Genomic DNA, 16,735 nt, shown 5'->3' with positions numbered 1-16,735 from the left:
CATGGTGATGTAGCGCTCTATGTAACATGGTGATGTTGCGCTCTATGTATGGTGATGTAGTGATGATGTAGTGCTCTATGTATGGTGTAGTGTAGTGCTCTATGGTGATGTAGTGCTGATGTAGTGCTCTATATATCAGACGTTCTGGACAAGTCACATGATTACTCAGGGCCAATGAATGAAGAGGCTGAGACTAGTCTCTAGGTTACATGACGTCAGGCCCATCCATCGTTCCAACACTGCTGTAAACGTTTAATGAGCTCATGTTGAAGGGCAGACACGGCTGTGTGTCCTTTTGCTTGGTCAGGAAGATGTCTAGTTGCATCTATTCTCTCTCTGCCTGCAGGGCTAACAGGGCTCAACCAAATCGCTGTATATATATATATATATATATATATATATAGGGTCATTTCTGGCCACCTTATTTTGCTACACATGTTGTAAACGAGTGTTCACTGCCGAGGATTAAAGTGTTGTTGTATCTTGCTTTGTGATGTTTTCTTCTTTCATGTGATGTGTTGAATCTCATGACCTGAAACATCTTTAAAACAAACTGATGTTAATACAAATCCCAGCTCTGAGACGATGTCAAACTAAATCCCATCCCCCTTCACTTGGACAGAAATGTCTGAAACAGAGAGGGTCAGAGGTCATGCTGACACGAGATGAGACCTCGGTGGGGATGCTTACAGTGTGAGTGTTGCCAAAGCATTTCCCATCTGATCGTAGCCCACCTTGGAGAGCAGCTGTCGGATCACATACTCAACAGTTTGTAGGGTTGATGTGCTACAGCTCTGTCCGGAGTGAGGTCGGGTCCCAGGCCAGCTCCCCCAACCCCACCCCCCCCCACCCCCTCCCCCTCACTCTGCAGACCCAAGCTACCGGGATGGAGTCCCACTCTCTGTTTGGGTCTTTTAAATTGTTTTCTTCCTGTTCATAGTTTGCAAGGTAAACTATATATGATGAGTCAAAGTATTTGACACTAGTTTAGTGATTCGGAAAGTGTAGAGTATAGAGTGTAGAGTATATGTCATCTACAAATCCTTTACGTTTGGGGCATTTCTTTGTTCCCTATAGGAGTCAATCAGAAGCAGTAATTGTAGCAGTAGCAGTATCGTTTGACTAATTGAACTCATGCAACGTGAAGGGGAGTTTAACGTGAAGACCTGGCTGTGACTCCTCCAGACCAGATCCTGCACCACTCCTCGGCAGACGTTTGGCCCCACACCTACGTCTCCCAGGGCCTGTACTGCCTCTCCTCCTCCGACGCCTGGGAGCCAATCAACAACGAGCCCTCCGGCGTGGCCTCTCCGGCCGCCGGCTCCTATGTCATGTCGGGCGGGTCAGAGGGCTTTGACGGACAGACGGCCTCCCAATACCTGTCCCAGCAGCAGCAGCCGCAGCAGCAGCAGCCCCAGCCGCAGCAGCAGCAGCCTCAGCAGCAGCAGCAGCAGCTCAGCCTCCAGCAGCAGAGTCAGCTCCATCAGCTGCAGCAGATCCAACAGATCCAGCACTACCAGCACCAGCAGCTCCTGCAGTATCAGCAGCAGCAGGTCAGTGGACTGCCACGTTCGACAAAGACGAGGATCAGGCTCATAAAACATCAGTCCCCACTCATAGTACATGCATCTCGGTTTAGAAATGAAGAAAGCTGTTGGTGTTTAGAGTCTGTTGGGTGTAAGGTCACACAAAGTTGGGATCTGATTGGAGCCACTTGGAGAGGGCAGTGACCATCAGGTCAAAGTTGAGATTGTTTGAGCTTTGAGTGCACCAATTACCAAATCCTCCAGGTGTAGGATTCACTCTCTCCGCCACGCTTGGGGTAGGATCAACGCCAGGCTGGGCTTTCATGCTTAACTTAGAAATACATTAATGTGTGGGGGGCGGGGAGGGATCCATCACACCAAGGCTGACTAGATAGACTGCAGGTGCTATGTGAGGTTGGCCTTGGATTGCAATATATTATTATTATTATTATTAGGATTAGAAATAGAATGATAAAAAAGAAAAAAACACAATAACAGGTGGCTAATAATCTCAGATGGCTCATAACGTAAAAAACATGGTTTTATTACATTTGACAAAGAATCTCAAAGGGTCTAGAAAAACACATTTAATTAAATAACACCGGCATGCAGGGAGCAGCGAGAGATGGGACACACAGAGGGAACCTGTAATTAAAAGGAACAAGAAAGCAGGGAGAGCGCACTGTTGCTTTCTGCGTGTCCAGGGAAAGACTATCTGTGATCCCCAAAGATAGGCGCGTCCCCTCAGTGCGCTCCATTAAACCGGGGGACGGCCGCTTTGTGGAACCAAGAGGACAACCCGCCTTCAGTTTTAACGCGTTCCACATGTCATGCCTCCTCTCATAACGGTCAAACCCGCGTCCCCCCCCCCCCCCCCCCCCCCCACCCCCGGGCCCCAGTCCCTGGAGCAGCGGCTGCACAGCGCCAACCACTCGCTACAGGCCACCCCCAACAGCACCATCCACAGCCTGGCCCCGGCCAGCTACCCGCCACTGGTGGACCTGTGGAACAGCGCGCAGACGGAGGCCTACCAGGTGGAGGGCGGGAGCTACCTGGGCGTGGCGGCGGTGGTGGAGCCCAGCATGGGGGTCGTCATGGGCGACGACGTGATCGGGACGGAACACTCCCCCACTTCTGGAGCAGCAGGAGGAGGAGGAGTTTAAGGTGAGCTCACGGGGGGCCTGATGGGAGACAGTATTTTCCTGTATTATATCATGTTACTGATATCAAGCAAAAAGGGAGTTCATAAAGGTACTTTTTGGAATAAAAACGATCTCATATTCTGTATGAGAGCCAAAAGACTTAGACAATATGCCAGTTGGCAAGACAAGATTATTTATATTTTTTATTTTATTGATATATTGTACCATTCATGCACGAAGGACAATCAGAGGGCTTTATATATAAAGCCCTCTGATTGAGGACTTTATATATAAAGTCCTCTGATTGTCCTTTGTGCATGAATGGTGCAATATATCAATAAAAAAAAAAAAAATATATATATATATATATATATTAGGGTTGACCTCGAACCATCAACGATGGTAACTGATCATACTGTGTCGACATCAGATTTCATATACCAGTCACGCTGGTATATGAATGATTGAAATGATTCTCTCCGTCGGCACTCGGGAGGCCAATTTGAATGGTGCTGTATAAGTTCTATGAACCACGTCATTCACATGTATCTGAAGGGGAAAATCAGGGAAACGCTTTTCATGGCTCTGGTTCCGGTCCTGATAGGATGTGAGTGTGAAACAATGGAGCTCTGCGTCTCCACAGAGACTGGCCAGTGTTTGAATTCATGGCTGTTTTATAATAAATGCAGTATATTATATTAGTCTACATTATAATATATAAGGCTATGGTTAGCCTATATTCTGTGTCAAATTGAATGACATGAACTGACATTGTCATCATATTTTGTGAGTCAAATGGTGGGCCAGTCATCATATATAGAGGCGCTTCGCCTGGCCTATAAATATAGATAGCTAACAACTAAACTTTTTTTAAAGTGTTCGAACCATGTAGAAGTCACACCAAATAAGGCATAATTTAGCCGCATATATTCAAAAATATATCTTATGTTATTCAACGATCAGTAGAGGATTGGTTTGGCCTGACGAACCAGATTAGACTGCAAAATCGTAGTCATGGACAACCCTAGTATAAATAGATATTTTCATAAGTTGGAAAAATGCCTATCAAACATTAAATTAATAGCATCTCTCTCTCTCTCTCTCCCTCCCTCTCTCCCTCCCTATCTTTCATTCTCCCCCTCTCCCTCTCTCCCTCTCTCTCTCTCCCCCCCTCTCTCTCTCTCCCTCTCTCTCTCTCTCTCCCTCTCTCTCTCTCTCTCTCTCTCTCTCTCTCTCTCTCTCGCTCCCTCTCTCCCTCTCTCTCTCCCTCTCTCTCTCTCTCTCCCCTCTCAGGAGGAGGAGGTGACACTGTGCCTCGAGTCAGAGACGGCCACGCTGACTCCCCCCACAAGACCAGGAGACGTCTCCTCCGGCGGCAGTAGTCCGGGGCAACCGCCCGTCGAGCCAATCACGGAGCGGAAGGCCTCGGACGTCAGCCCCGGCTATGCTCAGACTCTGGAGGAGAAGAGCGAGGGGCAGAAGGAGGGCACCTCCCCCTCCATGTCCGCTAACTGAGTACCGGGCTGCTGAGGGGAGGGGGGGGGGTGGGGTGGGGGGTTGGGGGGGGACTCTTCCGGACTGACCCGGGCGTCAGAGAGGGAGGGAGCGCGATGACTCGATACATATTCCATCATCCATCCGTTCCTTTTCAGGTCTCAGCGACACGCGCTGATCTTTTTTTGGGGGGGGGTGGGGGGGGGGGGTTGTTGTCGTTGTTGTGTTTCTTTTTTCCTCATTTCCTGGCCACTCTTGAGACTAACGCTGTCAACGTGGCGAGGAGGAGGGAAGTGGCCTCCTAGGGACCGCTGAGGATGCAACCTAGGACACAAGGGGTCTTCAAAAAGCCTTACATCCTGTAAGAGGAGACGAGGGGAGGACAGAGGAGGAGGAGGAGGGGAGGGAGGGGGAGAGAGAGAATGAGGGGGAAACAGAGAGACGAACCTACTGAGAGACTGATGGTTAACGTGACAACCACACCCAAACACAACGGGGGGAGAACAAGGAAACATGCATGCTGTCAACAAAGACACACAACCTGACCCGATCATCGTCTTGTAACGATAACAATAAATACCTATTGTAAGAATACCTTCAATTATAACAATACTTTTTTAATAAATACCAAAAAGAAAAACACTAAAATTAATGTAAACGTGTATGATATATATAAATATTTATATATATATATATATATATATGTATATATATATATACATATATATATTTATATATACAAAAACAATACTTTCCAACAGGAGAGCCTCTCTGTTTACAGCTATCATTAAATATATGATGTATTGCTTAATCAAGTAACAATCGTAAAAGTCCCTACCGTCACTACCGTCGCACCCTGATTACCACGACTACCAACGACCAATACTACTACTTCCACCACTACCACTTCAGTACAGGTTACCACCCAGCAATAGTATTATGGGACACGATTAGAAAAGTACAAACAAAGCAACAATTATGACAATTTCTGAAACCTCAATTAAAAAAAATACAATTACATTTCTGTGAGTTGCAGTTGGGTCCTCTAAAATGCAGACACTAGCAGGCGTTGTTGCGGACACAGACCCGGGCAAACACCAGGGACGCCCCTGACCTGGATTGTAGTCGACCAGAGTGGGCTTCCTCTGACTATGTCTTTCGGTGCGCATGTTACTGGTACTATGGAGTACTTGTACGATATGTGGCGGTACAGACTTTTGCACTGGGCCTGGACTGAGCCTGGACTGGGCCTGGGTGGGGGTGTGTGTCTGTGTGTCTTCTTGAACGGAGCGGCTCTGTGGTGGTCATGGATGTGAATGGAGGAGAGGGAGAGAATCTCTCCTTTTGCACTGATGCAATCCGGACGAACAGAGGTGGCCTTTGGAACTGCAGGAGAAACACCTGTCGGTAAACGTCTCCACTCCTTCACCTCCAGCACCCAACCCCAAGCTGCTTTGTTCCCATACAGTCGTCGTAGTAACCTGGGGCTGTGGAGCACTATGGAATGTACTATAATAAGGCATAATACACAGTCGTAATCTGTTTTAATCCAAGAGTGTTGTGTCTTAAATGTCTTTCAATGTCTCCTTTGTGGAACGGAAATATGTTTCAGTCAAAGATTGAAAGATTGTTCTACAAATTTGTACAAGTTGTTTAAAATGGGTATACACGCACACACACATTAACACACACACACACACACACACACACACACACACACACGCACACACACACACGCACACACACGCACACACATGCACACACACACACACACACACACACACACACACACACGCACACACATGCACACACACACACACACACACACACACACACACACACACACACACACACACACACACACACACACACACAGATAGAAAGAGGAGTTTCTAAATTGTAACCAGCAATAGCCAGATGAAACCCTGGCCATCTGACAGGCTACCAGCTCTGTCATATACAAATGTAAATAGTTACAAAATATATATAAATCGCCTCTCTCACGGTTTCAACTGTTTAGTACAGCCTGATTTCTTTATTTTTCTATCTTCCTACATCGTCCCGTCTTACTTTGGGATTGCACTTCAAAAAGAAAAACTATGGCTGGATTCTTAATTTGCTGTCCATGATCACACATACGAGAGCGAGTAGAGAGGGGTGTGGTGCATCGTGAGTAGAGCACTCACCAACTGCTCTGAGAGGAGGGCTGGCGTGGTCCGTAGTTACCATAGTAACACGCCCCCCCCCCCCCCCCCCCCCACCGGTGTACAGGGATCACTCAGTGTCTGCCGTGCAAGTCATTCAGGGAGCTGAACAGAACAATACAATAGAACGCCAGAGAGAGAGAGAGAGGGGGACAGATAGTAGGGTGTCTTCCTTCCTTGGGACTTTAGGCTAATGTGTTCCTCTCCTTTGGAAGAACATGTGTTTCCCCACGGGAGGGGCGAACGCTGCGATCTGATTGGTCCGCCGTGTGCATGACTCACTTATGACTCAGCTTCTTCAACAACAAAATCACTCGGGACATTTTCTGTTGCAGAGCCACGTCTCTTCTCCCTCTGATGATTGTGTGACCAACTTTTAAGATCAAATGATGTAGGTTTATTGAATTGATTAATTTATTGGTCGCTTATTTATGCAATGTTATGGGACGTTTATTTTTCTACTCAAATGGTTGGAGTTCCCCCCAGTAGACCTATCAGAAAGACATGTGTCCGTTTAAAGGCATGCCCATCTTGGCCAGGTTTTGAGCGCTTTTGTCTGAGATACCACTTACTATATTATGACAAATAATAGATAAGAACCTGGATGATCTATTGCATTTCCATCCCTATAGAACACCACACGCTATCATTATCATAGCCACGACAAACCATGACTATGTAGGGTCAATAGTGGTTTTAAGGGAATAAGAATAAGCTAATGAATGGAACATCAGGATAGTGGCCTGACCTCCAACTGAGAAGGTACTGAGTTAATCCTCAATGTCCCCACCACAGTGGTGGTGATACAGTGGTGTTGATACAGTAGTGTTGATACAGTGGTGGTGATACAGAGGTGATACAGTGGTGGTGATACAGTCGTGATATAGTGGTGATACAGTGTTGATATGGTGGAGATACAGTGGTGATATGGTGGTGATATGGTGGTGATACAGTGGTGATACAGTGGTGATACAGTTGTGGTTTGAATGGCAAATTGTTAAACCAACAACATGAAGCTCAAGTTAAGAGGACTCAAAGCCAGGTGGAAATGGGATGTCTTTGCGCACAATGACACATATTTATTTATTTATTGAAGAATGATTTGGGGGAGGAATGATGAACAAGGTGTGAAAAGTCTCTTGTTTTCTTGCAGGCCAAGGTGGGGCCCTATTGGCAGCAGTATCTTCATCTCTTTCAGAGTCATTCCAGGGTCTGGCTCTTTGGACGGAGGTGATGGAGCAGGCTGTTATTAATGGCAGTTCTATGCTTGTATGATTGATTACGACTCAGCTGTTGATTGAAAGATGTGCACTCCTTCAGTTTACCAAAGAAAAGAACCACGCTTATCACAACAAGAAAAAAAAATCAAAAAAACATGCATGAAACTATGAACGATACTGCTTCAAGTGTGGCTCACCTTTCAGTTTTTCTTTTTTTAGATATGATGATATCAACGAGTGATTGAATAACAAGGAGCCAAATGCATTTCTGTGGATGTTGACAGACTATCTCTCTGCTGTTGGATTGATTTCCCGCTGAGTTCACGTTTTGTATGATTCTACTGCCCCCGTCCGGGACATACCCTCCGGGACGTCTCGCCTGGGAATACCTGTCCACGCGCAACGATCGCACTGCTTCCGCTCCTCTACTACTTCTTTACTCCCTATCTTTCTTTCTGTTCTTTCCTCTGTTCTTTTTCTCTGTCCTCTTATCTCTGTGCGAGTGTTCTTTAATGCCTACCCGTGTCCGTGCGTCCGTGTGCAGTTACCGTCTGCTGTCTCGTTGGAAGAATCACTGCCTGAAAATAACCGTTTATTTTTTTTACTGGAACTTAACACATTGACCAAAACGTTTTGAGGTTTGAGGCCAAACCCAGATTAAGCATTAACATATGATGTGTGGCACTGAACCTAAAGTAAATAATGTATAAAAAATTATGATAATTGATGGATTATGTAATTCACTGTATAAAAATGGATGGATTTAAGTCTTTTGGACTGAAGTGATGACATCAGTGTGAAACATCCATACCTATGCATGCTTGTTGGAAGGTTATCACACGATGGCTCATGGTTTACCCCCTGTGTCAACCAATCTCTCTCTCCTCCTTTCCCTATCTCTTCCTCCTTCTCCTCCCCTCTCTACTTCCTGCACGAGAGATCCTCCTCCCTCTCCTCGGGGCCTGTACCTTTCTTCCTCTCCTCTTTCCCTCCGCTGGGGGGAAAGAGCCAATAAATTACCAACAAATCCAATTTCTGCTTTGTACCGCTTCTTCCCTCTCCTCTCCCCGACCGTCCACACGCCTGTGATTAATCACGTCCACATACATTTTGCCTCTTCTTGGCGGCAAGTGTTTCTGGTGGAGTCGCTGGTGGAGGCGTTTTGGGGGAGGGCTGTCCTGGCCAAACACAGCAATCACTTAGAGGCTGGCAGAGAGGCCTACCTTGCTGCCAGGAAGCTGGACCGCTTGTACTCCCAGGCCCAAATAGCTCCTCATCACGACCGCTGACAGGCAAAGGACACAGCCTGCAGAGGGTTCATGTTAAACAACCAATCAGCAGCACGGTCTCGGGGTGAAGTCTTCCTTATGGGGGACACCCTTCAGGAGTTGGACGGCTACCAAGAATGGACGAACAGCGTGGTGTCCCAGGGTTAAATGTCTTTTATTATATTTTTATGTGGCTGGAGAGGAGAAGCCCACTTTTATTATTATTGCTATTTCTACTATATAACTATATATATATTCACTACTATATTATTTTGATGATGTTGAGCATTATTATCATAATGGTATGTTGGTAAAGGTCCCATACGTGAACCTGCATTAATAACATTCTCACTGCAGCCATCTTCTCCTCTTGTTAAGTAAATACTATACTAACTACATCATGGATGGGTGGACTTTAGTTACTCATAATCTCATGGGCAATATATTTATTATAATCATGCACAAAAGACATGGCCACAGTGAACACTTATTTATTTATATTCTATGGCTTTCCACAAAACTCCCTTGAGTGAATGATTGAAATCAGACGTGTGTAAACTGAAATATTTATTGTTTAAAAATGATTCATTGATATAATAATTCATGTTCGTATTGCTAATATAAATAGTGTTTACACTTATATGTAAACATGAGCTCAAGCTCGTAGTTAAATAATTTAATTTTAAATTAATCTCCAGGGAACATTGAATGCTTGATTGGCACAACCTGATTTAAGTTTAAGGTCTTCATTCACAATACATAATTCAATTTCCAACACTACTAACCGCTGTAGGCTACTGACTTTGCCACAATGGTACAGTAGTCAAGAACAAATGACCAGACTAATGCAAACAAAGATATACGCATCCCTCCCGTTCTACCACTATCTCCAAGACACGGGCGCAGTTTGAGTGCGTGGGTTTGATTTCTCTTTAAAAGTGGTCACAACTGCCGCGCGCTTTGAAAACACACGGGACTCCTGAGACTGAAAGTGGAAAACAAAAAAGTGAGTGTTAAGAGTAGAAAAAAGTGAAAGTATGGGTCTAGGCTAGCAGCTCCATTCTCACTGAGATGTGAATGTTTGTGAGGGGCTTTTATTCTGACAGGCCCCCTGTGCTCCTCCTCCTCCTCCTCCTCCTCCTCCTCCTCCTCCTCCTCCTCCAGGAAGCAGCCAGTCTCCCAGTTCTGTCGCTGGGTTTCCAGAATGAACAAAGAGGAGTATCAAAAGTCTTTCCTCCTCCTAGAGTGCGTCGTCAGACTCCTCGCTCTCCCTCTCCTCCTGCAGCGAGGCCAGTGTGAGGACGGGGGAGGAGGGGTGGAGGGGGCCGTGGGCCAGGGGGGAGGAGGAGGGGGAGGGGGAAGAGGAGGAGGAGGAGGAGGCGGGAGCAGCGGTGGACGGCGAGGGAGGGCAGGAGGAGGTAGAGGGACACGGGGACCCTGGCGGCGGCGGCGGCGGCGGAGGGGGCGGGGCCTCCTCGTCTCCCGTGGTGATGCCATCATCACCGGCGGCACCGCACGTCGCCACCCCTCTGGGGGAGGGCGGGGCCGAGTCCCCTCCCTCGGCTCCTGAGGAGGAGGGGGTGGTGACGCTGGCGGGCGTGGCCCCGAAGTCCTCCTTGGGCTCCCTCTTGCTGCTGCCCTCCCCCCACAGCTCCCTCTCGCCTGTGGGGGAGGAGGGGCAGGAGGTCGGGGGCTGGTGCTTCTTGGCCTTGCGGCTTCTGTCCCTGAAGCTGGCCAGCGGGGGGCGCAGTCTCACCCCGCTGCGGGTGGAGCCCTCGATGGCCTTTTGCAACTTTCACAAGAAGAAGAAGAAGAAGAAGAAGAGGAAGAAGAAGAAGAAGAGAGAGAGTCAGGTCATTAAAGGACACCCCACCAAGCCAACAGGACCATTGAGCAAACCCTGCGCTGCGAGGGGGCCGTCGTGCTGCAGCTCCCAGCAGTTCCCAGCAGCCCCCAGCAGGGGGGTTTGTCCTGTGACAGCCCCAGCGGTCCGGCTGGGAGCGCAAAGACAACAGCGCAACACGCCCACGACGGAGCCAATGGGGGGACGCCAGGAGCTCTCACCTCTTTGAGCGCCACGACGCCCACCAGCTTGCCTATGCTGGTGACATAGGCGTGACTGAGGCCCAGCAGGGAGAACAGAGTGTGGGTCTGAGGGGGAGGGAGTGAGAGAGAGAGAGAGAGAGAGAGAGAGAGAGAGAGAGGTATGGGTGGGTGGATAGACACAAAGTTTGGTTTCTTGTGAATGAAACGCGTCTTTATACAATATGAGAGGTGTGATGCCTAGGCTTCTGAATTATAACTGAATGTTAATATACAGAAGCTTATTTTTCAATGGGCAGTATCTTCACATAATAATCATGTACTGCTTTTCAGTTTGTGAGGAGCTATTTTGTCTGGGTTGGAATCACCTTATGAAGAGAGGTTCTTTCCACAAGCTGGAATGGAGAGGGATCTATTCGAATTTGCTCCACATCGATTGGCTTATCCAGTTCCAATTCTTCCCAGGCCTTGATCTGCAGGGGCCAATCACAAGTCAGAGAAAGAGGGAGAGAAAGAGAAGATGGAGAAAGAGAAAGAGAAAGAGAGAGCGAGAGAGAGAGAGAGAGAGAGAGAGAGAGAGCAAAAGAGAAAGAGAGAGAGAGAGGTTGAGGCAAACTTCAAAGAGTGGGTTGTGTATTGACTGAGAGTGCTTTGAGGCACTCTTTGAGGCAGAGAGAGCGATGGCGATGGGAACAGAATGACTCAGGGAGGCGTGTTACCTCCTCTGGGTTCATGGTCTCGTTCAGTGGAGGCGGGCTAGCCTCCTGGAGACACAAACACAGTGTTAGTGAAATCCAACAGTTACTATGGACATGTGAACACAGTGTTACCTAATAAAGAGATGACGCCAACAGTGTGCCGCTGTTACGTGAGCATAACAAATGCTCTACATGTATATATGTATATATGTACATACATACATACTGTACACACACACACACACACACACACACACACACCCAGAACACACATACACGCATACATACACGCATATATACATACTGTACATACATTCATACACACATAAATCCATCCATCCATCCATCACATGTACTATGACAATTATCATTGGATGGTATTGAAAGTTGAGGCTGAAAAAGCTTGGAGCCTTTCCATTGACCAATGTCAATCGCCCATCCCCTTACCGCTGTCTCAGCCTGGGCGGCGAGAGAGTTGGACGAGAACATCCTCTGAAGGGCCCTGCGGACCGATGGCAGCTTGCTCTTATCTGGAGGGAACACGGTGTGGACGTGGAACACGTGAATGGGATGTGGAATTAGCAGCAGTCTACATTTCCACTAGGAACTTTTCCCTTCTAATTCATTATGCTGTCGGTTGTAGCGTGTTGCGGTGACTGCGACTGTATGCCTGGACTCTCCTTATGGTTAACCGGCCAGCACCCCATCACCGATTTTAAATGTTTTGCCTGTATGTATGTATGTATGTATGTATGTATGTATGTATGTATGTATGTATGTATGTATGTATGTATGTATGTATGTCAAATATGGCACCCACTGCACTCCTGACCATCCCTGGAAGGAAGGATCCCCCTCTCTGCGTTCCTCCTCAGGATCTCTTCCTTGCTGATGAAGGGAGTTTTGTCTTGCCCTGGTGGGGAGCTAGGGTCAGGGGGCTGTCATAAACACATGGCCCGTTAAGCCCTGTGAGACTGTACCAGTGATTAAGGGCTATACAAATAAAATGTAATTGAATCGAGGGGTTAATGGTACCCACGGGCTGTGTGGCCCTGTGTGAGGGCCCTGTGTGAGGGCCCTGTGTTAGGGCCCTGAGTGAGGGCCCTGTGTGAGGGCCCTGTGTGAGGGCCCTGTGTGAGGGCCCTGAGTTAGGGCCCTGAGTTAGGGCCCTGTGTGAGGGCCCTGGGTGAGGGCCCTGTGTGAGGGCCCTGGGTTAGGGCCCTGTGTGAGGGCCCTGTGTTAGGGCCCTGAGTTAGGGCCCTGAGTTAGGGCCCTGTGTGAGGGCCCTGTGTTAGGGCCCTGGGTGAGGGCCCTGAGTTAGGGCCCTGAGTTAGGGCCCTGTGTGAGGGCCCTGTGTTAGGGCCCTGTGTGAGGGCCCTGTGTTAGGGCCCTGAGTTAGGGCCCTGAGTTAGGGCCCTGTGTTAGGGCCCTGAGTTAGGGCCCTGAGTTAGGGCCCTGAGTTAGGGCCCTGTGTTAGGGCCCTGTGTTAGGGCCCTGAGTTAGGGCCCTGTGTTGTCTGCTGCTTAGTACCTGAGGTGCTGTGGTTGGTGTCTCCTGACTCCTGGGGCTTCGGGGACGCCACAGGGCCGTTGCATTCATCCACTGCTGGACTGGACTGAGGACAGATAACGGGTCGTTGCTACAAAATACCACAACATAATTATTAACGGTCCATGACATGCCACCAGGTGTGGTGTGATTAGCCGTTACAAGCCGTTTTGAAAATCTGTCTGTTATGACATCACAGGTGTGCGTGTCCACCTAGATGTGTGCTGGATAGATCAGTCTACCAGCCTGCCCAGTGGACTGTAGCAAACGTTGCTCATCTATCCGTCACACATCTAGGTGGACATGCACATCTGTGATGTCATAACAGACAGATTTTAAAAACGGCTTGTAAGGGCTAATCACACCACACCTGGTGGCATGTCATGGGACCTTTAATAATCGGCAAGTCATCAAAACACTTCAACATAGAGTATCATATCTGTTTGTGACACCTTGTTCGCAATCTCCTCTCCTTCCTCCTCGTCCACGTAGGCGAAGGACTCCCAGCTGGGCTGCACGCACTGCCCACCTGAACCCTGACCCTTCTCAAAGACCCGCCTCTCCGCCGAGAGCCACCAATCGGAGACGCCTTGCAGTTCTGTCCTCTCGATGGAGCCCAATAGGATCATGGACTCTGAGGGGGGAGAGAGGGGTGGTGTCAGACGGTGACCGGGTGGGTGGGGTAGAGTGGAGAGCTCTGGGGTCAGGGTGGAGGGGGCGTCCTACCCCGGGAGTCCACCAGGGGGATGGTCTTCAGGCTGGTGCTCTCCAGCAGGTTGATCATCTCCCGGTACGTGGAGTGAGAGGACAGGAACTTCACCCTCCGCACCATGATGTCCTCCACAAAGATGTTGTACTTACTGGGGAAGGAGGCAAGGAGCCGACCGAGTTATACTTAGATTGGTTGATGTCAAAAAGTCCAAAAGTCAGAAGTCAGCTTTATTGTCAATACCAATATTACATGTACCAGACATACAAAGGAATCGAAAATATGTTTCTCTCTATCCCAAGGTGAAACAGATAAAGTGCACAGGCACAACAGATAAAGACATTTACTCATCCTAAAAATAAACAATAAAATATAAGAGTCTACTATGTATATGTAAGAAAGTAGCAGCAAAATATATATCATATAGACGATGATAATGATAATTCTGATTATGATGATGATGATGATGATGATGATGAGCGTGGCGTCCTACCTGATGTGTCCCAGGGCCAGCTCAGGGAGGTAGGGCAGCTTCTTCACCTGGATGATGGAGTCGTAGAGGGAGGGCTGCAGGCCCTGGGCCACCATGTTGGCCAGGATGACGGCCACCATCATGGGCAGGATGTGGGAGATCTGGCCCGTCAGCTCGAAGCAGATCACCGCCGTGGACACGGTGTGGGTGACCGCGCCCGTCATGGCCGCCGCCCCTGGGAGAGGAAGATGTGAAGATGAGGAAGGAACACAGGGGGGCTCAGGATCCACGAGGGGAATAGAAGGACACCAAGAATGAAATCCATGCCACAGTCACTCTAGGGAAGGAGACTAGTTTTAATCTTTTATTTTAGTACATAGCTGTGGAGTGTGTGTGTGGATGAGGGCTGGTTTAAGCAGCCTCACCTGGCCCGAGTGACTCTGGGGCTGGTTGAGGCAGCACATTACTGTTGTGCGTTGAGTGATGAGACTGCACAGGTTAGAACAGACGTCACCACACACACTCAGGGAGAGATCTCCTGCATGGCAACATGGAGCACCATCTCCATGTACTGTTGTACTGAAGCCAATTTACATTACACATGACCATTCCGACACCACCGCCCCGAGTCCGTGTTCTGGAGGAGCCCAGTGAAAGTCACCTAGGTGGAGTGTGGCTGCTACACTTTAAAGGATAACCAATCAAATAAAGGATGGATAACCAATAGGTTAACCAATCCAATCCAATAAAAGACACTCATTTGAAGAAGGTAGGTAAAAGCCAGCGTAGACCAACTTTTTAATGAAAAGCTGTTGCAGACTTTTCAGTGAATCAAAAGAACATTGTGGAGGCCGACCTCAGACGGTTTGGAAGTCTGTTGCAGGCATGATGTGCATATCAACTGAAAGCTGCTCCACAAGGGTTTGGTTGAGCAGGAGAAGGGAAACTGAATGTGTGGCGGACTGACCAATGACAGCGTAGCCTCCCGGCAGGATGCTGTAGACGATGCCATCAAATAGGATCCCGTTTGGGAAGAGAGTCGCCATGATCTCCCCCACCAGGCGACCGAATGAGGCCCCTTCAAGGGGGGGGGGGGGGGAAAGAGAGAGACGGAGAGAGAGAGAGAGAGAGAGAGAGACAGAGAGAGAGAGAGAGAGAGAGAGAGAGAGAGAGGTGGAGAGGGGGAGAGAGAGAGAGAGAGAGACAGACTTCAACACAGGATAGATCAAGACTTAGTGGAGGGTTATAAAGTGAGTCCAGGGTTTCTTACCTAATATGAAGACTGGCATGAAGGCCCCAGAGGGGATGGGCATGGTGGTGGACACAGCCGACATCCAGAACTACAGCAGGGAGGAGGGAAATAAGGCCAAACTCACCATCACACAACCCAGTCATATTTCACAAGGACTAATAGAGACGTTTTAAAGAAGGCCCACTTTCATGACGAAGAAGAGCAGCAGGATGAGGAAGACGCTGACGTTGGGGTGCAGCCAGGCGGAGGACCGGCCCAGGCCCGGGGGGAGTGCCGCCGGGTTGATCTTGGTCCAGGTGAAGTTATCAAACAGGGAGTTGATGCACTCCCTGGGCATGAGCTGCAGGGACACAGTTGAGTCAGTTCACTGAAATGGTAAATGGTCCTCATTTATATAGCGCTTTTATCCAAAGCGCATTACAGTGTTGACTGACATTCACCCATTCATGCACACATTAGGGTGAGGCGTCTTGCTCAGGGACACCTCGACACTCAGCTAGGAGGAGCCGGGGATCGAACCAGCAACCTTGTGCGGTTACCAGCCAACCCGCTCTACCTCCTGAGCTAATGCCGCCCCACTTAAATGAACTTAAATAAAATTTAATTTAACTTAATTTGATTTATTTTAATTTAATTTAATTTAATACAATTTAATTTAGCTTCATTCCAAAAAAAAAGTATGGACAGCATACAAATTCAGATTGAACCGTTAAAACATCCGGTGGTGTGGTAGAGAGTGAAGGTATGACATTCTTATTAAACGGAGCTCTGTTCTGCTGCTTACCTCCCCGGCCATAAACTGACCAAACCCTGGAGGAAACGTGAAGGTAGCGACGATCAGGGTCACTGCACCTGGATAGATTAATCGACTGTGGACACACACACACACACACACACACACAAACAATATTCTCAATTAAGGGCGAGTGTCCCTGCCTGAACAACACCTGATCGTAAACAAGGAGAGGAGGTGATCCAGAGGTACTAATTGGGGCTGGCGGAGGGATTAGCAGTGGAGCAGCTCAGTGGGACTCTTGTCCCCACACTGACAGTACCAGTCCTCCTTATCCTGCTCAGAGGACCAATGGGCAGAGCGCGTGAGGGGCTAATGTTCCCTGACTCGGGGATAAGTGAATCTCCCCATGGAGAGTGAGAGGCC

At 48.5% G+C, this 16,735-nt stretch overlaps 1 protein-coding gene and 1 pseudogene across 2 annotated transcripts in view; one reads left to right on the top strand and one right to left on the bottom strand.

Annotated features, from left to right (window-relative positions):
• The first annotated feature begins 1,185 nt into the window (after window positions 1-1,185).
• Window positions 1,186-4,183, top strand: LOC311371143 (annotated as a pseudogene). The gene is made up of 3 exons: window positions 1,186-1,553; window positions 2,426-2,690; window positions 3,962-4,183. The product of its transcript is annotated as an uncharacterized misc_RNA (transcript).
• Window positions 4,184-9,408: 5,225 nt separating this feature from the next.
• Window positions 9,409-16,735, bottom strand: part of LOC311371144 (chloride channel protein 1-like) — a 9,017-nt gene continuing 1,690 nt past the window's right edge. The window contains exons 4-16 of the mRNA XM_084489359.1: window positions 16,361-16,445; window positions 15,761-15,916; window positions 15,595-15,664; window positions 15,292-15,402; window positions 14,346-14,559; window positions 13,870-14,003; window positions 13,596-13,777; window positions 13,126-13,210; window positions 12,043-12,125; window positions 11,617-11,661; window positions 11,266-11,370; window positions 10,919-11,005; window positions 9,409-10,646 (exon numbers count right to left, since the gene is read on the bottom strand). Coding sequence (XP_084345485.1) covers window positions 10,095-10,646; window positions 10,919-11,005; window positions 11,266-11,370; window positions 11,617-11,661; window positions 12,043-12,125; window positions 13,126-13,210; window positions 13,596-13,777; window positions 13,870-14,003; window positions 14,346-14,559; window positions 15,292-15,402; window positions 15,595-15,664; window positions 15,761-15,916; window positions 16,361-16,445 — 1,909 coding nt within the window. The 3' untranslated portion in view covers window positions 9,409-10,094. The remainder of the gene's footprint in view (window positions 10,647-10,918; window positions 11,006-11,265; window positions 11,371-11,616; window positions 11,662-12,042; window positions 12,126-13,125; window positions 13,211-13,595; window positions 13,778-13,869; window positions 14,004-14,345; window positions 14,560-15,291; window positions 15,403-15,594; window positions 15,665-15,760; window positions 15,917-16,360; window positions 16,446-16,735) is intronic.

The sequence above is a fragment of the Micromesistius poutassou genome, assembly GCF_964030765.1.
Source record: "Micromesistius poutassou genome assembly, contig: SCAFFOLD_4812, whole genome shotgun sequence".
Classification (NCBI taxonomy): Eukaryota; Metazoa; Chordata; class Actinopteri; order Gadiformes; family Gadidae; genus Micromesistius; species Micromesistius poutassou.
This window is presented reverse-complemented; position numbering and strand designations above follow the sequence as displayed.